At 41.4% G+C, this 20,184-nt stretch overlaps 2 protein-coding genes across 5 annotated transcripts; both read left to right on the forward strand.

Annotated features, from left to right (window-relative positions):
* Positions 1-1,053: 1,053 nt before the first annotated feature.
* On the forward strand, positions 1,054-9,704 carry LOC129868995 (organic solute transporter subunit alpha-like). 2 transcript variants are annotated; one of them, XM_055943416.1, is made up of 8 exons: positions 1,054-1,420; positions 3,917-4,068; positions 4,613-4,686; positions 7,338-7,496; positions 7,736-7,847; positions 8,002-8,148; positions 8,356-8,461; positions 8,562-9,704. In XM_055943416.1, exons 1-8 carry the CDS (start codon positions 1,345-1,347, stop codon positions 8,726-8,728), a joined length of 993 nt encoding a protein of 330 aa, XP_055799391.1. In that variant the 5' UTR covers positions 1,054-1,344; the 3' UTR covers positions 8,729-9,704. The 2 variants fall into 2 exon arrangements, with proteins under 2 accessions (XP_055799391.1, XP_055799392.1); XM_055943417.1 differs by lacking the exon at positions 1,054-1,420 and adding an exon at positions 1,808-2,907.
* A 75-nt stretch (positions 9,705-9,779) lies between these two features.
* Positions 9,780-20,149, forward strand: LOC129868993 (pyruvate dehydrogenase (acetyl-transferring) kinase isozyme 3, mitochondrial-like). Of its 3 annotated transcripts, XM_055943412.1 has the most exons (11): positions 9,849-10,718; positions 13,496-13,637; positions 13,764-13,835; positions 14,077-14,261; positions 14,398-14,487; positions 17,554-17,631; positions 18,079-18,155; positions 18,423-18,524; positions 18,608-18,727; positions 19,174-19,287; positions 19,375-20,149. In XM_055943412.1, exons 1-11 carry the CDS (start codon positions 10,616-10,618, stop codon positions 19,513-19,515), a joined length of 1,224 nt encoding a protein of 407 aa, XP_055799387.1. In that variant the 5' UTR covers positions 9,849-10,615; the 3' UTR covers positions 19,516-20,149. The 3 variants fall into 3 exon arrangements, with proteins under 3 accessions (XP_055799389.1, XP_055799388.1, XP_055799387.1); XM_055943414.1 differs by lacking the exon at positions 19,375-20,149 and having other exon boundaries at positions 9,780-10,718; positions 18,608-18,745; positions 19,174-19,261; XM_055943413.1 differs by lacking the exon at positions 18,423-18,524 and having other exon boundaries at positions 9,845-10,718.
* Positions 20,150-20,184: the final 35 nt, after the last annotated feature.

Raw genomic sequence — 20,184 nt, forward strand, 5'->3', positions numbered from 1 at the left:
ACTTTGATTTGATGAGAGACTATTTGTTCAGGATGAATTGTTTGTCTTGGCGAAATAAAGCAGCAGTTTTAGATGGTTTTCTCCACCAGGTCATGGCATTGAAGTGACACTAGTTTGTATCTCAAGGACATTCCCTTCACAGGAATGTGATTCTAACCCCGATGGGGTATGAAGGGACAGAGTGTGACAGTGTCTACCGTGGGGGAATGAACTCTCTGCCATCCACCGGAGTTGTGCGAATGGAGAGAAATGTGTGAGAAGCCCATGTCTTTGGTGAAGCCACACATGACTATCTACAGGTGTCTTTGTAGGCAAAGCAAATGCTTGGCTTCTTATTCAGACAAGCGTCTTTTAGGCTGTCTCTCGTGCACACTTTCTCTCTCTTCCTTTTCTCTTCATATTTTATTATTGCAAGCCTCAACGTTTGACTGTAATCCCTCCAGGTCTGTTTTTGGATCATGGTCCAACTTCTCCCTTCACTTAATTTGTAACCAGGTAAGCCGATTAGACCTAATTTTCTCATCCTACATACTACATAATCATGTTTTTTCTTAGCTCAAATGCAATTATCTAGTTCAGTGTTGAGACCCCATACGAATCCATCAATATTTAGTAGCTAAATCCCACTGCCTGACAGTCTTTATTCTGGCTACTGTACATGGCGACAGATGATGTGGGGCTAAAAGTGACAGAGATACACATCAGATGACAAGAATGACGAAAAAAACAGTGAAGGCAATGAATTCTAGAGACACTTACGCGAGACATAAATATGATTGGCAGAATGCATCAGAGAGAGAGAGGGGATACTGTTTAAATAAAGCCACAACTTTTAAGTTTGTGGGCTGAACAGTACTTCATTATTTTTTTCCTTGGTCTCACTCCTTTTATTCCTGTATATTGGCTGGCAAGAAGACATACTCCCCAGTCAAAGGTCATTCTCCTGTGTGAATTTAAATACAATCTATGGGCAAGTAATTCCACTGAGAGGTACAGGAGCCTACTGGGCCATTGGGCATCCCTGATAAGCAAGGTTGCTCAGTAAGTGCAGTAGTTCTAAGATTCGAATGAAAGGCATCTGCCATTCTCTATCCAGAGGTGGTTCCATTGACTAGTAGACCCAGCTGTATTTACTGAGCTAACGTCTTACTCATACCTTCATTCCTCAGAATTGAATTGCAGGAGGAGGTTTCAATAAATAGTCTGTCTACCTGTTGCTGTCTGCTTCCTCCCAGCTCAGCTCCTATAACTGCTGTCGGTGGGCAAGAGATACGGATAGTTTATTTTATCCATTATTTCACCACCTGCGAGTCCATACATTAGCGACTTCAACTGACCGGGGATATGGAAGAAGCCCTCAACAGCACTATACATCCGACCTGTTTACAAGAACCCCCGCTGGCTATCGATATCATAAAGCGTGAGTGACACAGATGACATTATCTATCAGTTCGCAAATAGTGTTTCATTATAGATTTCGGTGTTATTTTTAAAGCACGTTATAGTAACACATTTTTGGGACGCGGGAGCTGGTTTTTAATGTTTGATTTACTGCAGTAACTTAACTCTCAAGTTAGCAACATATTTTACGTGCATCGTTTACCAACTGGGGTCATTTTGACCGCAATAAGAAACTATTGGAAAAAGCAACAATCGCAAAATATAAACTTTTTTCATATCAAAACATCATTAGACATATAATTAATGTAATCTGGGGAACAAAATACAAAAACAGACCGCTCTTTTAGCAAAATTACAATTAATTAGCGTATTCTTTCAAACGAAAAGCCTAAATGTTATTTATATGACGTGCATATTTTTCCCAAAGTACTATCCACATTACTACCAAAAAGTTAATTTGGAGAAAAGTTCAAATTGCCTCCCAAATGTTTTTAAAGGCCCATATTGATACAGAAACACTGAATAATTATTTATATTCGTTAAGGATAAGTTGATTGTCAAAGTCAAGAAAAATGTTAAGGTTTGAATAAACCACGTATGTATATTGGTCCCGTGTGGCTCAGTTGGAAGAGCATGGCGCCTGCAACGCCAGGGTTGTGGGTTCGATTCCCACGGGGGACCAGTACAAAAAAGTATGATTGTATGTACTTGTAAGTCGCTCTGGATAAGAGCGTCTGCTAAATGACTTAAATGTAAATGTATTCCAACATATGCCTCAGGGGTCAAAATGACCCCAGTTGGTAGCTTGAGAGTTAACATATTTATTAATTTGTAAATTCATTATTTCATTGATTGATTAATTCACTTTCCAGTTCACAGAGCCATCTTCAATACACAGGCAAGCCCAATAAACAGCTTCTGAGTTTACATGTCTGTACTGAATACTCAGGGCGAAAAAGGTGTAGATTCACGCGCAGAGCGCGGCAGGTGATTATTTCGCCTTCGCAGAAGGCAGGAATCGTGGTCATACACAGATAGGCAAACAGACAGGCAATGGTCATACACAAACAGGCAGGCAATGGTCATACACAGATAGGCAAACAGGCAGGCAATGGTCATACACAGATAGGCAAACAGGCAGGTGTAACAGTATAACTTTACGTCGTCCCCTCGCCCCGACACGGGCGCGAACCAGGGACCTTCTGCACACATCAACAACTGACACCCACGAAGCGTCGTTACCCATCGCTAAACAAAAGCCCGGCCCTTGCAGAGCAAGGGGCAACCCTACTTAATGTCTCACAGCAAGTGACGTAACTGATTGAAATGCTACTAGCGCGCACCCGCTAACTAGCTAGCCATTTCACATCCGTTACACTGGCAATGGTCATACACAGATAGGCAAACAGGCAGGCAATGGTCATACACAGGCTGGTGAATCAAAACTGGGGTTGAAGACCATAACTGGTTCTTACAAACGAGCTAGGAAAAGGCTGATGAGACCAGGTGAGTAACTAACACAGGTGAAATGCACATCATCATCTGCACATCTATCACTCCAGTGTTAATTTGCTAAATTGTAATTACTTCGCTACTATGGCCTATGTATTGCCTTACCTCCTTACTCCATTTGCACTCACTGTGTATAGATTTTTTCTATTGTTATTGACTGTACTTTTGTTTATCCCATGTGTAACTCTGTGTTGTTGTTTTTGTCGCACTGCTTTGCTTTATCTTGGCATGGTCGCAGTTGTAAATGAGAACTTGTTCTCAACTGGCCTACCTGGTTGAATTTTTTTTTTTTAATAATCTGAACAAAAATGAAAGACAGGGCTACGTTGAAGAACACAAAGAAACAGAACACAAGGTTGACTAAGAAAAATAAATACAGAACCTTACAATGTCCTTCAAATTGTAGGCTACAGTCTGTGATACAGGCTGTTTAGAGGGACAGCATTGGCTGGGCTCACGCTATGTTTGATTAAATCTCTTTCTGCCCATTTCCAAATGTCCATGTGTAGGCTACAGATATAAATATTTGGTTTCTCCACAGTCATTTTCTGTCCTCAGAAGTAGCATGATGGATCATTTAATATGAATGACAAATGACTTGCATGAACTTTCATCCTTTGCGTTCAGGTTGCATCTCTTTAAGAGTAATTTACGTTTCTGCAGATAGCCTTGATCTCAGTCCATATTAAACCATTCAGGGTACACTTAGGCAGCTGGCTTTTCACTGGACCGAGTGAAGTATTGTTGGGATCTCATTTGCACTCAACCTCAAAAGAAGCTGTAGCTAAATAAGAAGTCTAAATTGATGCTGTTTCACAAATACTGTTGTGTCCAATCCATGGGGATGTGGTCAGGGCACTAACCTATCCTAAAATTAGGTTGTTGTTGCCAGGGGCTGCGACTTAGATTACAATAAACGGTCCAGTAATGGATTTCACAATGACCTATACAACCTCTCTCTCTCTCTACTGTCTGAACTCCTCACTCTCTCTCCCTTAACTAGAACTGGATGTCTTTGGGGTGGCTCTGTACTCCATGCTGACCCTCATGTCTACACTGTCCCTGCTACTATACCTGGAGGAGTGTGTGTTTATCTATAGAAAAGTCCCGTCTCCCAAGAAGACAACTATTATGTGGGTAAATGGAGCTGCACCGGTAAGAACTAAGCTCCCCGTTTTCAGTAGCCATCACCATAGACAGTGCCAGTCAAAAGTTTGGACACACCTACTCATTCCAGGGTTTTTCTTTATTTTTTAAATGTTCTACATTGTAGAATAATAGTGAAGATATCAAAACTATGAAATAACACACATGGAATAATGTAGTAACCCAAAAAGTGTTAAACAAATCAAATTATTAAAATATTAATAATAAACAAAATATTTTATATTTGAGATTCTTCAAGTAGCCACCCTTTGCCTTGATGACAACTTTTTCAAGATGTAAATGAGAATGTCTGTCATTCTGTGTTCATATTTTTGGTCATGACTATTTGATGTTGTATTTATATGAATTAGAACTGTGTGGACGGTGAATAGATGGCTGAACGTATCATTCGATTAAGGCAGCCCCCCACACCTCTCTGATTCAGAGGGGTTGGGTTAAATGTGGAAGACACATTTCAGTTGAATGCATTCAGTTGTAAAACTGACTAGGTTTCCCCCTTTCCCTCTCCTTTCCCTTTCTGTCTCTGTTTCAGGTCATTGCTACCATGGCTTGTTTTGGTATGTGGATCCCAAGGGCAACCATGTTTACAGATATGACCTCTAATTCGTAAGTTTCCTCTCACCCACACAGTACTTACTGCTCTCTCTCCCCTTCTGTCTCTCTTTTTCTCTTCTTCTCTTGTTCTTGTTTTCTCTCTCTCTCTTTTCTCTGTCTCTCTATCTTTCTCACTCTCTATTTCTCTCTTTTTTCTCTCTCTCTCTCTTTCTCTCTCTCTCTCTTTCTCTCGCTCTCTTTCTTTTTCACATACTCTCCTATAAAGGCAAACACATGTGTACTATACTTTACTATAGATATGCAGTGCTCTTCCTCCTGTAATAATGAGCTGACAGGGAACCATAGCAAGGAGCACTGACATAAAGCAGAGGCTTTTTAATGAATGCACTCAACTATTTGACCACAATTTAATCAGTTTCTTAATCATTATGCCGTGTCAGTGTATGGGAAAGATCAGAGATCAGACTATATCCACAGAAATACAGTAAATGACACATACAAACACAAACTTTTTGGGACACAAACAAAAGTTGAATGTGCAGACTAACTGGTTTTGAAGGTTGGTCACACACTCGTTATGTGTGTACGTAGCCCTTTGACTTATTCCACATGTTGTTGTGTTATAGCTTGAAAACAAAATGGATCAAAAAATATATATTCTCAACCATCTATACACAATACCCATAATGACTAAGTGGAAACATGTATCAATAAATCTTTGCACATTTATTGAAAATGAAATACAGAAAAATTTAATTTACCTGGGGCAGCAGGTAGCAGCAGGTAGCCTAGTGGTTAGAGCGTTGTGCCAGAAAGGTTGCTAGATCAAATCCCTGAGCTGACAAGGTAAACATCTGTCGTTCTGCCCCTGAACAAGGCAGTTAACCCACTGCACCTAGGCCGTCATTGTAAATAAGAATTTGTTCTTAACTAACTTCCCTAGTTAAATAACGGTAAAATATATTCAAACATGTACATAAGTATTCACACCCCTGAGTCAATACTTTATAGAAGCACCTTTGGCAGTGATTACAGCTGTGAGTCTTTCTGGGTAAGTCTCTAAGAGCTTTCTACACCTGGATTGTGCAACATTTGCCCATTATTCTTTTCAAAATTCTTAAAGTTCTGTCAAATTGGTTGGTGATCATTGCTATACAACCATTTTCAGGTCATGTCAAAACTGCAACTTGGCCACTCAGGAACATTCACTGTCATCTTGGTAACAAAATCCAGTGTAGATTTGGCCTTGTATTTTAGGTTATTCGCCTGCTGGAAGGTGAATTAATCTCCCAGTGTCTGGTGGAAAGCAGAATAAACCAGGTTTTCCTCTCAGATTTTGCCTATGCTTAACTCCATTCCATTTATTTTTTATCCTGAAAAACTCACAAGTACTTAACGGTTACAAGCATACACATAACATGATGCAGCCACCACTATGCTTGCAAATATGGAGAGTGGTACTCAGTGATTTGTTGTATTGGATTTGCCCCAAACATAACACTTTGTATTCAGGACAAAAAGTTCATTTGTTTTGCCACATGTTTTGCAGTATTACATTAGTGCCTTGTTGCAAACAGGATGCGTGTTCTGGAATATTTTTATTCTGAACAGGCTTCCTTCTTTTCACTTTGTCATTTTGGTTAGTATTGTGGAGTCACTACAATCTTTTTATTTATCTTAATTTTATTTAACCTTTATTTAACTAGGCAAGTCAGTTAACAACAAATTCTTACAATGTCGTTGATCTATCCTCAGTTTTCTCCTATCACAACTATTAAACTTTATAACTGTTTTAAAGTCACCATTGGCCTCATAGTGAAATCCCTGAGCTGTTTCCTTCCTCTCCGGCAAATGAGTTAGGCAGGGCGCCTGTATCTTTGTAGTGACTAAGTGTATTGATACACCATCCAAAGTGTAATTAATAACTTCACCATGCTCAAAGAGATGTTCAATGTCAAATTTGTTTTACCAATCTACCAATAGGTGCCCTTTGCGAGGCATTGAAAATCTCCCTGGTCTTTGTGGTTGAATATGTGTTTGAAATTCACTGCTCGACTGAGTGACCTTACAGATAATTGTATGTGTGGGGTACAGAGATAAGGTAGTCATTCAAAAATCATGTTAAACATTATTATTGCACACATAATGAGTCCATGCAACTTATTATGTGACTTGTTAAGCAAATGTTTACTTCTGAACTTTAGGCTTGCCATAACAAAGGGGTTGAATACTTATTGACTCAAGACATTTCAGCTTTTCACTTTTAATTCATTTGTAAAACTTTCGAAAAACCTAATTCCACTTTGACATTATGGGGTATTGTGTGTAGGCTAGTGACAAAAAATCTACATTTAATCGATTTTAAATTCAGGATGTCACACCAAAATCTGGAAAAAAGTGAAGGGGTGTGAATACTTTATTTTAAAAAAAAATGTACATCCAACTTTTATTATTTCTATTCATAGGATTCATACAATACATGTATAGATATATATTTTGTAAATCCCCCCCACCAGCAATTTAATAGCATGTCAAATAAATCATGAGATAAAAACAAATAAATTCATATTACGTAGTAAATCTGCTGAACAATACATCATATAGCCTCAGAAATAGTGACAAATTATTGATACGGGTGTGAATACTTTCTGAAGGCACTGTACACTGTATCTTGCAAGTAAACACTCTTCTTTTCTCTATAGGTACTTTGCAGTGGTGGTGTATAAGGTCTTAATTATGCTGATAGAGGAGAGTGGGGGTAGCGAGACCTTTCTGAAGCGCAATTACAAGAAAACCTTCAAGATCAGTACAGGACCGTGCTGCTGCTGCTGTCCTTGCCTGCCCCGCGTTCCGGTCACACGGTAACCAGTGGCACACCAGAGTCTGTCATCAAACACCAATATCTTAGCTAAACTGGTTTGGTTATGATGATTATTATTATTAGGAAGATATGTAAATTGTCACATTACTTTATCTTTCAACATAAATCAGGTCACATGATGACTCATGCTCAGGTCACTCTTGGGCCAGATGATTCTTTGTGTTGGTAATGTATACAGTGGTAAGAAGATGTTAATAACTCTGGGTTGTTTTCATTCAGGCGTATGTTATTCCTGCTGAAGCTGGGGGCTCTTCAGTATGCTATATTAAAGACACTTCTCTCAATCCTCTCCATAATATTGTGGACCAACGGCAACTTTGATCTTTCTGATGTAAGTAATAAACTTCCTCCTGGTGAAAATCCTGTCAGCAAAAAGAAACACCCCCTCTACACCTTACGTTTCCAACTGAGCCTGGTGGCATGCCATGTAGGTCCACTATGCATAACCTACCCTCTTTGACCTTTCTCCATGTCTCAATGTTTAGAGTGAGATCACAAACACGGCGAGTTGGATCAACCCATTTATAGGGGTTCTCACCATCATCTCCCTTTGGTCTGTCGCCATCATGTTCATGAACACATGCAACACACTGCGTAGCGTCAGGATCATACCTAAGTATGCCATGTACCAGGTGAGTCTGACCTTACTGCACCAACCAGCTGCTCAAGGAACTGCCTTCTTCTAAGTGCCATTGATGAGAATACATCATCTGCTGTCATTTACTTAGTCCTTGACCTTGGCTTTGTGGAATGTTTTGTCTGATTGGGTCTGGCAGTGTCCGTTCCTACATCCTAATATTCGATGTATCTTCATGAAGCCACTGGTCATGTGTCCATAGCTGGTGCTGGTGCTTAGTCAGCTGCAGACGGCCATTATTAACGTCCTGGCCTTGGATGGAACCATTGCCTGCTCCCCGCCCTTCTCCTCTAGAGCCCGTGGCACCAGTAAGTGACAAAACAGGGCCAAACGAGAGCCATTACTTGATCAATATGACATCTGTGTCCTCCAACCCTGTCTGGTATGTGTCTATCTGTCTGTCTGCAGTGTTGAGTCAGCAGCTAATGATTGTGGAGATGTTCATCATCACCCTGGTCACCCGGGCGTTGTACCGCCGCACTTATGACCCACTGCCCTCCGACCCCCACGAGACTGACAACGACCAGAACACCAATATCAGCCTGCAGGCACCACAGTGGGAGCATGCTGCCTGAGAGATTGTGGTGGAGTGAATAGAGAGAGAGAGTGTTGTGTGTGTGTGTGTGTGTGTGTGTGTGTGTGTGTGTGTGTGTGTGTGTGTGTGTGTGTGTGTGTGTGTGTGTGTGTGTGTGTGTGTGTGTGTGTGTGTGTGTGTGTGTGTGTGTGAGAGAGATGTATCAACAGGCTTTAATAACCTCACTACCAAACAAATATTAATTTACACTAGCTAGGTTTCCATCCTGTTGGCGACAGATTTTCATGCGAATATTCTAAAATATGCAGAAATCCAATTTCTGAATTTCTGAATTTTCCCACCAGAGATGTGTTTCCATCAAATTGACTTGTTGTAGATAAAAGTATGTGCGTGATAAAATACTGCTACTAGTGCAAATACAAATGACTTTTAAGCGTAAATTCCCATATACCGAATAAAAAATACAAGTTAAATGGGTTTCCATCGCGTTTTCAACTATACTGATGGCTTTGTCACAATAGATATTGTGTTATATAGCGAATGTGCCCACTCTGGTATTGGCACGTGCGCTCTAGCCAACAGCTCGTTCGGGTATAGCCTAAATTATGAGATTATTATGGACAAAAGAACAAGATTATTTGTATTTGTCAAATGGCAGTCAAGCATCGATCATGATGTCACCAGAATAAGACCCCCGATATTCATTGTAATGGAGCATCAAGCTCATTACTATGGCCTTTCACCACAGACAGAGACACAGACCAGACAGGGTTGGAGGGCATTTCGGTAGAATGCGTTCAGTTGTGCAACTGACTTGGTATCCCCTTCCTTCTTTTCCACCCTGTGACAGGCCAACTCTAAAGTTGGAACTACATCTGTCACAGTATAAAAGAAGATGTCTGTTCTATTTCAGTCAGTTCCCTGCTTTACCCTGCGTGGTGATACAGTGAACCCGTATATACGAAAATTGCATTTACCATTTATCACTTGTGTTAAATAAATATAATTAAAGTATATTCGGTGACTCTGAATCACATTTTATCCTGATACCAGATTCGATTGACGCAAACCTTTACAATGTGGAGTTGGATATGTGAGGGTTTTGGAAATACGTTTATAAACCAAAATGGCTTAATGGTTGGATAACATGTGTATTTTGTATTCATATCAATATATGAATACAATACGTCCCCTCGCGCCCGTGTCGGGGCGAGGGGACGGTTTAAAGGGATACAGTTACACATATATTTTGATTTGATTGTGTGTAGAGAGAGAGAGAGAGAGGGGATTGCGTACTGCTTGGATAAAGACGAATGTCCAAGTTTTTCGCGCCCTCCTATGGTATTGGAGTGATTTGCAAGCAGCCTTGGGGAAACAGACAATTACATTTTCTTTAACCTATCTGTTTACCAAATAACATTTGGATTAATCCATTCCGTTTCTTACGAGATTAGTTGGAAGAACATCGGCTATTCTTAAACAGTGGCGCGGTATTGTTCATGGAATTGCATGTTCAGTTTGTCTGAACAAGAGCCCTGAAGGTATACATGACCAATAATTATATATTCTCATCTAATGTCATAACAATAAATTCCCTCCGAAATGCAATGAAGCGCACTTCGATGCCAACTGTCCAATTGCACATTTGTATCACTCTGGTGAAGGGAGAGGTTCTGTCAGCCAATAAGGTTGCAGGTTCTGTCACGTGGGTCGGAATTAGACACACACACACACACTACTTCCGAATGCATCAGAGTAACATGGGAGGCTACCGTCTAAGGAGGGGATATCAGCATGTAACTTGTATTGAGTGTTTATATTTGTCGATGCTAGTAGACAGGGGGTTGTTTGGAAATCGTTCTTATGCCATCAACTGTACTCATATGTATGTGTGTTGACAATTAGAACGTGATTACTTGAAGCAATCATGAGGCTGTTCAACTTTCTACTAAAAGATGTAACATCGAAAATAGAATATTATTCGAGGTTCTCTCCCTCACCGATGTCTATCAAGCAGTTTCTTGACTTTGGTGAGTATAAAATCAATACTCCCAAGAGTTTAAATGTCATGGACACAGGGTTGCCATTTGATTGAAAAAATAACTGATGGCTTTAATTAACGAACGGGTGTATATTGAAAACGTTTACCATTTCCTAACGGAAGCCAGCATAGCCGGACGAGAGTTTCTATTGGACTAATTCAATTAGGTCCCTCTCCGTTTCGTTTGCTTCAGTTTAAGAAACGTTTTGCAACAGTCGGCGGAATGAATAGACCTCAGATGTTGTCGTTTGTGTGCAATAAGAACATTGCTGTGTTTACGCGATATATGGGACTGCGGTATTTCATATTTAAAACGCTTACTTTCCCAATAATGCCTGGGTGTGGCTTTGCTAAACAGTAGATAGTTACATCAGCTGTCACCTCCATTTAAGTAATGTGACATCAGTCTCACAGAGGCCTTGATACATTTCCACTGTCTGTCAATCTATAGTTTGTATGTCGGTGTAGAGATTGATGGCTTCAGTCTCTCAGTAAGCCACGTGCTCTGTGAGAGTAAGTGTCTTAAGTTTAGAGAACAAACTGTGCCAGCTGGACTGTCTAAGGTCAACCCGAAAGCGCTCTGTCTTTCCACTCAAAACTTTTGGCTCACAGTTGCACAACGCTGTTCGTAGCCGCAGCTCATTATAAATAGCTCCATGTCGTTCTGCCTCTCAATATGAACTGGCCACTGACCTATTGCTGTATGTGTGGCAGCCATATTCATAGAGTAACTGGCAAATAATAATAATATTGGAAGCTCATTTACTGCATTTCTTTACAATAAAAACTTTTTTAAATGCTATTTGGAGAACAGGAAAAAGCAGCCTTTATCACCTTGGCCCGCTGTAGGTTCATTCACATCAGTCGATCTACAAACACATGGCCTATTAACTAAACAATTGTAATGTTATACCTCTGAAAGGGGGGAGTTATGGCAAATCATTCACACTGACAAATGTGCCATTTATATAACTTTATTTTTTGCATTTTGATGACAGATGTTCACGTTATGTTCATATTAAAACACGTCTTCCTTTCTTTAAATTCCTAACTTGTTTGATACGATCAGTACAGATTTTCTCAGGGGAACGGGGCACCGACCGCAACTTTTGTTGCCACTGTACTAATCTCTGTCTCTGCTTGCTTCCTCTCTCTCTCTTGTCTCCTCTGCTTCCTCCTGCATGCGTTGCAGCCTGCCTCACGCTTCGAACACACCGACTGTGGCATTGCGTTTCGATACACCAGAAGTACATTCATTTCCAATGGAACGCTGCATTTGCCTTGCAGCATTGCGTTGCAGAGGCAGTTGCAGTGCGTTCTGTGTGGTGCATACGTTCGATAAATCGAACGTATGCATCAAATTGTATGAGTGGACTTGACAGAAAGTAGCAAAATATGAATGTAGATTTTTATTTTTTTGCACATATTCAGTAAAAAGGTGGGATTACATAAAAACAGTTTGATTGCATAATTTCTTTACATTTTTTATTTATTTATTTTCCAAGTATATTATTTATTCGATGACATCCTCAAATTAATTGTGAGAGCCTATAATATAATTTCCCTCCAAAATGCAATAATAAATAGTCAAGATAGGCAGAGTAGGCTCTTTCAACAATGAGACCAACGTTGAGGAAGGTGGTATGACTATTTCTTTCACACACACCTCATTGGCTAGGTTAGCAAGCTAGGTTAGCTAGCTAACGCTAACTAGCCACATCTAGCACAAGCTCACTACTAAACTGACCTGGCAATCCTACTATCGTGGACACTTGTCTCCGAGCAGCATTTTTTTGTGTTTATGTCCCTGTAGCTGTCAGCAGTTGTGTAAAAAAGACACGGTTTTGAGGATACTGCGAAAATGATTCTCTCCTCCATGTGTCCAACCGCATGCGACCATTTGCAAAAGGTACCTGCATCAGTATAGTTGCCTAGTTGCGCAAAATGTTATGCAGCAGTGATGCAATGACGCAGTCGGTGTGTTCGAAGCGTTAGATCAAGAGTATAAGCGTTGTGATCAACGGTGGGAGCAATATTTCGATAACCCCCCCCCCCAGGTAAGTTGACTGAGCATACATTCTCATTTACAGCAACGTCCTGGGGAATAGGTACAGGGGGATGAATGAGCCAATTGGAAGCTGGGGATAATTAGGTGGCCATGATGGTATGAGGGCCAGATTGGGAATTTAGCCAGGACACTAGGATTAACACCCCTACTCTTACAATAAGTGCCATGGGATCTTTAGTGACCACAGAGAGTCAGAACACCTGTTTAACGTCCCATCCGAAAGACGGCACCCTACGCAGGGCAATGTCCCCAATCACTGCCCTGGGGCATTAGGATATTTTTTTTTAGACCAGAGGAAAGAGTGCTTCCTACTGTCCCTCCAACACCACTTCCAGTAGCATCAGGGACTGACCAAGACCAACCCTGCTTAGCTTCAGAAGCAAGCCAGAAGTGGGATGCAGGGTGGTAAGCTGCTGGCTAAATGTTGACCAGACCTCAGTGTCCTCATATGTACTTATGTCCTATTGGACTAATACAAACATCCATCAGTGGTTTGTCACAAACTTCCTTAAAATGAGGCAGATGTGGAAAGCTCCAAGAATTCAGGTGTTTCTGAGACAGACATTTTGAAAGTTCCAACTGACATGCATGAGAGGTCTGTTGATATAATCTTGTTTTACAACCTCTGTCAAATGAACACAGCACAAGTATTGGTCTGCTACCAGTCACCGGTTTATTGACCCCATGTTTTTCCACAGGTAGGGAGAATGCATGTGAGAAGACCTCCTACGTGTTCCTGCGTAAGGAGCTTGCGGTGCGGGGGGCCAACACCATGAAGGAAATCAACCTGTTACCCAGTGACCTGCGTATCCAGCCGTCCGTCAAGCTTGTGCACAGTTGGTGAGAACCTCTGTCCCTCTGTGCTGATTCCGGGGTGACTGTAAGCACAGTATTCTAGGATGCATGGTGACATCTGTCTGGGTGTACGCCAGGGTCTGACAGTGTGCTGTGGTCTTTGTGTTTCAGGTACATACAGAGCTTTGAAGAGCTGTTGGGTTATGAACACAGGGGTCCAGAGGACAGCCGCACCTTAAACGAGTGAGTTGACATGTACATAGTCGCATCAGGCACCCACCACAACTTCAGACGGCACTGAGACTTCAGACGGCACTGAGACTTCAGACGGCACTGAGACTTCAGACGGCACTGAGACTTCAGACGGCACTGAGACTTCAGACGGCACTGAGACTTCAGACGGCACTGAGACTTCAGACGGCACTGAGACTTCAGACGGCACTGAGACTTCTGAGAGTGCTCACACCATATTTCTCTGGAACAGCTTTCTAGACACCCTGGTCAAAATCCGTAACAGGCACAATGAAGTGGTCCCCACCATGGCCCAGGGTGTCATAGAGTACAAGCAGAGGTTTGGCTTTGATCCTTTTATCAGCAGCAACGTTCAGTACTTCCTGGATCGCTTTTACACCAACAGGATATCCTTCCGCATGCTCATTAACCAGCACAGTAAGTGACATCACCAGCCAATACAGCTATTTATATATACGTGTGCCGGATGTTGTGTAAAAATAGTGCATGTGTATGACTTGGATTTTATAGTGAATGTTGATGAGGATCTTGATCAGGTGAGACTTTGTTTCAGCACTCCTTTTTGGTGATGACAGAACCACCTCCCATCCCAAGCACATAGGAGGTATTGATCCTACCTGCAATGTCCCTGAGGTGGTGAAAGGTGAGCAGAATACCACTGATCCTAATGCTTGACAAATAGCAACTTTGAGTCAGACTGCATCAGGGAAACATCGACTTATTCAAACTGTATTCAATAAAGAGTACAGTGCATTTGGAAAGTATTCAGACCCATTTACTTTTTCTACATTTTGTTACGTTACAGCCTTATTCTAAAATGGATTAAATTATTCTACACACAATACCCTATAATAAAAAAGCGAAAACAGGTTTATATGACAACATTTCTTTGAAATAATTTATTTACGTAAGTATTCAGACCCTTTGCTATGAGACTGGAATTCACCTGTGGTAAATTCAATTGATTGGACATGATTTGGAAAGGCACACACCTATCTATATAAGGTCCCACAGTTGACAGTGCATGTCAGAGCAAAAACCAAGCCATGAGGTCGAAGGAATTGTCCGTAGAGCTCCGAGACAGGATTGTATCAAGGCACAGATCTGGGGAAGGGTTCCAACAAATTTCTGCAGCATTGAGGGTCCCCAAGAACACAGTGGCCTCCATAATTCTTAAATGGAAGAAGTTTGGAACCACCAAGACTCTTCCTAGAGCTGGCCGCCCAGCCAAACTGAGCAATCGAGGGAGAAGGGCCTTGGTCAGGGAGTGGACTAAGAACCCGATGGTCACTCTGACAGAGCTCCAGAGTTCCTCTGTGGAGATTGGAGAACCTTCCAGAAGGACAACCATCTCTGCAGCACTCCACCAATCAGGCCTTTATGGTAGAGTGCCCAGACGGAAGCCGCTTCTCAGTAAAAGGCACATGACGGCTCGCTTGGAGTTTGCCAAAAGGCACCTAAAGGACTCTCAGACCATGAGAAACAATATTCTCTGGTCTGATGAAACCAAGATGAATCTCTTTGGCCTGCATGCCAAGCGTCACGTCTGGAGAAGCATGATGGTGGCAGCATCATGCTAGGGGGATGTTATTTAGCGACAGGGACTGGGAAACTAGTCAGGATTGAGGGAATGATAAACGGAGCAAAATACAGAGAGATCCTTGATGAGAAACTGTTCCAGAGCGCTGAGGACCTCAGACTGGGGCGAAGTTTCACCTTCCAATAGGACAACGACACTAAACACACAGCCAAGACAACACAGGAGTGGCTTCGGGACAAGTCTCTGAATGTCCTTTAGTGACCCAGCCAAACCCCGAACTTGAAACCGATCGAACATCTCTGGAGAGACCTGAAAATAGCTGTGTAGTGATGCTCCCCATCCAAGCTGACAAAGCTTGAGTGGATCTGCAGAGGAGAATGGGAGAAACTCCCCAAATACAGTTGTGCCAAGCTTGTAGCGTCATACCCAAGAAGACTCTAAAAACCTTATTTTGATTTGTCATTATGGGTATTGTGTGTAGATTGATGAGAAAAGTAACAACAATTGAATCCATTTTAGAATAAGGCTGTAACGTAACAAAATGTGGAAAAAGTCAAGGGGTCTGAATTCTTTCCGAATGCACTGTATATGAAGAGTTTCTTTCCAAAACGCTATATCCACACATTTTTCACATTTGTGTTTTTTCATCAGAAATGATTGCTTTTGGGTACCTTCATGTGGAGTGGGTAACAGGTGCACTATCTCACTTTATTAGCTGGGTGCTCTGCCAAATGTGGCAATGGCTTCAAATTAAATCTCAGGTTCAAGAACATTGGGAAACAGTGGAACTCCCCAAAAAATATTTTATTTTATCTTAGTCCTGGTAGGCTAACGCATTTTGGCGGTTATGCCTTCATCAGAGCATCAAGAGATGTGCCAAAGACATGTTTTTTTATGCAGGTGCCTAGGTGATCATTACAGTTGCCTACAACTGTGCGATGGCGGTGCATAGCGGTACTCAAACTATTAGTCAACAAACAATTGTTACAATATACTCTACATACAAATACACGGATCAGCAGAATAAACTCAAAATTGCATTTAGGTATCATCATGATTTTGAGATATTTTGGCGCAATGAATTACTTACTAGTACACAATAAAGCCTACAAAAATAGATGCCTTGGGGTATGAAGAATAGACATCTATTTTTAGAGAGAAAGATTGTGATTGAATGTATGAAAATATAGCCTACATGAGCATACAAATGACAGCGCAGCCGTATATACAAGAATAGTCTGAAGGAGAAATAATTGATTCGACCAAGAGGATGCACAGTGTTTAACCTCTCAATACAAAACATCTCTCGTTGGGAGAGCATTTTAGGGACCTTGCCAGCTCTGATAGACCTGTTCCAGGCCACCAAAGAGGACAATGGGCCGTGTTTGGCTTTTAAGTAGTGGTTTGCCATAGCATGTTCAATATTGCCAGTGCTGATCCCTGTTTTGTGTTCAGATATTCTTATTTTGAAATATCTTTCTGTTTGGCCCACATAGGCTTTACAGTCCCTTAAGCATATACACAATGTTACAATTGATGAACTGTCTCTGGTAGAACTTTCGGCCTGTTAAGAGGGTGTGTGAAGTATTTACTGTTTGCCGTGTTGTTACATTGAGCACATCGTCCACACTTATAGTTCCGTTGTAGAGAGAACCAGTTTGTATGGTCAGGCTTCGGGATAGAATGGACCAGCATGTCCCTGATTGTGCATGTCTGTACGAGAAGAGAGGGGGACTTTCCACCAGGCTCTGTTTGTAGAATAGCCCAGTGCGCACCAGTCGGGATAATGATTTTGAGATGTCGCGCATGATGATACTGAGTACACCTTCGTGTGTGTAAAATATTATTCATCTTAAGATGAATGTTCTTACTGCATGCCACTCTGGATAAGGGCATCTGCTAACTGACAAAAATGGTAAATGTTTTACATACAGATCTCATATTACTGTATTTCATTATTATAGTTTTTTTATTGTATTTAAATACCGATATCACAAATGTATAATTTGTACATTTCTATATATCTTTTTTTGTTATTTGTTACGTCTGACTGTGTAAAACCTAGCTCTACTACTTTTTCTCTCAAAGTGAGGCGGATATTTGGTCAAAGTTGAGGACAGTGCCACATAACATTATTCCTCTGTGTCTCTATGCTACTGTCTTTTACAGATGCTTATGAGACCGCTAAGATGCTCTGTGAGCAGTACTACATGGTCGCCCCTGAGCTGAACATAGAAGAGTACAATTGTAAGTTGAAATGTAATTAAACACGCTGAGCCACCTGTATGCATTATAAAAGAGGATATGCATCTATGCATTTATAAGCTGTTGTACGGAGCCATTTGCTTATATGAAGGCTGGTAGCATGTCTATAATGCAATATTGGTAGGATAGAAGGCACTGGCGCTTAGATTGTAAACGTCTGAGTATGCGCTAAGCTCTTGGTTAGGATTTGGCAGGTTTATTAGCTGTAATGGAAAAAGTCATCTGGAATGGAAAGTTGGCCTCATCTCAGAGTTTCCCGTTGGCTCCTGTCGAACCTGCAAATGTAAACAGAGGAGACGCAGCAGATCCAATGGAAATGTATTTTGTGTGATATTACGTGAAACATGACTACTGTAATGATATGTGAACAGAGAACAATTGATACATATTGAGTGCCTTTATTTCACGTGAACATGTCTCTTTCCTCAGCCAAGGCCTCTTCGAAGGCTATCCAGGTGGTTTATGTTCCATCTCACCTGTTCCAAATGCTGTTTGAGCTCTTCAAGGTGACTGGCATTTATGTTGTACTGAACGAAAGCTTCTCTAGGCTATCAACTGGTCCTAATTTGTAGTGTACTGTGCATTCGGAAAGTATTCAGACCCTTTGACTTTTTCAACATTTTGTTGAATTTGACAACATTTTGTTGAATACTTTCCGAATGCACTGTAGGTGTGTAACATGTATGTGTGTATCATCATTGGTTGTATCCTATTGTATTTATACGTTCCAACTGAGTTGTGTATTCATTAATGTTTATTGAATGACTATGTAGAATTCAATGCGGGCCACAGTGGAGCTCCATGAGAACAGTAGTGCTGGACTCCCCCCAGTGAAGGCCATGGTGACGCTTGGAAAGGAAGACCTCTCTATCAAGGTCTGTTACTGGCACGGACACCGGTCTGGTGTTTTTACATGACCTCATCAAGGTTCTCACACACACCTGTCCTCTCCCCTCAGATCAGTGACAGAGGAGGGGGCGTGCCCCTCAGGAAGATTGACAAGCTCTTTAGCTACATGTACTCCACCGCGCCCACCCCGAGCCTTGAACCAGGAAATGGAACTCAGGCTGCACCACTGGTAACACATCCCAAATAGGTGTATAGAGACATTTTTTTGTTTACAAGCAAGCATCATGTTCGAGTGATGCACGTGCGTCCCGGCACCAAAAAGTTCTGTAGCAAGATAGCTAACACTGATGCTAGGACCTTGACAAACTTAACAGGGAGTGAGTGGTGACCATGAAAACAGACCAGTTGGATGGCTATAGCTATCTATATTCAACAAGTATATTATTCTTCTGGCTTTATCTAGCTCTATTTGGGATATTTGACCTTGCTTTTCTGGCTTGGTAATCAATCCTCTGATGACATAGCGACGGTATAGACGTTGCATGTTATCATATCCACTGCTAGTAGAGAAGAGCTGGTTTCTGACGAGGAACTGCACACGCAACTTTTCATGACACGGCCAGTCTATTGACCCGCAGTTTGTAGTATGAACCACTCTTTCTTCTCCGTCCTTAGGCTGGCTTTGGGTATGGTCTCCCCATTTCTCGACTTTATGCACGTTACTTCCAAGGAGACCTGAACCTCTACTCCATGGAGGGGGTGGGTACAGACGCTGTCATCTATCTGAAGGTGCGTTAAGGACTTGCGTTTAGTTAAGTAGCATATTGTCATTATCATCTGGCTGTGGTTTTATATCTGTTTCTCACTGACCTCCAGGCTCTGTCCAGTGAGTCCTTTGAACGTCTCCCCGTCTTCAACAAGTCAGCGTGGAGACATTACCAGACTGGCCCTGAGGCAGATGACTGGAGCAACCCTAGCAGTGACCCACGTGATGCAGCCAAGTACAAGATCAAATAACTCTTGAGTGTGGCCCTCAGGCAACGCTGCATGCCATAGGTCATGTCTAGTCACATGACAGACACATTAAGTTACCTTCCACTCCTACAGTGAAGCACAGAACTAAAGCACAGCACTGACTGAAATATTGTCTCAACAGGTAACATATTTATTTCCATCAGGCAGGTAAAGCCAAAACACAGTTTAATCCAGATCGTCTTTATTTCCTTGTTTGCTGGTATGTTATTATTGACCACAGTTTCCATGGTAGCAGATCGGGATTGGTGACCACCTCCGTCAGATAGCATGACTCTGTTATTAGGTTTAATAAGTGTCACGTGGGAGTGACACCACAGGAAATAATGTACTTTTTCCCTTAATGCAAATAATGGCCTAGCGTAACAGTATACTGTGTGAAACAAGAATATTAGTTTATCATTTTTTGGCAGTGTGCAATGGTTTTCAATAGATTAACCCAGTGGGCATTTTCCCAGCTTAGAAAAAGGGATTAGGTTAGTATGTATGTGTTTGACATGTGACATGAAATGTTACTCAGGATGGTGCAATTTGGTACTGTAAGTTTATAAGATTATAATCACTTTGGATGCTTAGGAAATGCATGGAACAATATCTAAATAAATTGAGACATATCTTACTTTAGATTACTTATTGCATGACAAAATACTCTCA

This window comes from Salvelinus fontinalis, chromosome 13 (genome assembly GCF_029448725.1).
Source record: "Salvelinus fontinalis isolate EN_2023a chromosome 13, ASM2944872v1, whole genome shotgun sequence".
NCBI classification, from domain to species: Eukaryota; Metazoa; Chordata; class Actinopteri; order Salmoniformes; family Salmonidae; genus Salvelinus; species Salvelinus fontinalis.

Excerpts from the sequence above, each read along its gene's own strand:
- LOC129868993 (XM_055943412.1), top strand. The coding sequence starts at position 10,616 with ATGAGGCTGTTCAACTTTCTACTAAAAGATGTAACATCGAAAATAGAA. Across the intron at positions 10,719-13,495 it reads CAAGCAGTTTCTTGACTTTG|GTAGGGAGAATGCATGTGAG; the intron begins GTGAGTATAAAA and ends GTTTTTCCACAG. Across the intron at positions 14,262-14,397 it reads CATGCTCATTAACCAGCACA|CACTCCTTTTTGGTGATGAC; the intron begins GTAAGTGACATC and ends ACTTTGTTTCAG.
- LOC129868995 (XM_055943416.1), top strand. The coding sequence starts at position 1,345 with ATGGAAGAAGCCCTCAACAGCACTATACATCCGACCTGTTTACAAGAA. Across the intron at positions 4,069-4,612 it reads GGGTAAATGGAGCTGCACCG|GTCATTGCTACCATGGCTTG; the intron begins GTAAGAACTAAG and ends TCTCTGTTTCAG. Across the intron at positions 8,149-8,355 it reads CTAAGTATGCCATGTACCAG|CTGGTGCTGGTGCTTAGTCA; the intron begins GTGAGTCTGACC and ends ATGTGTCCATAG.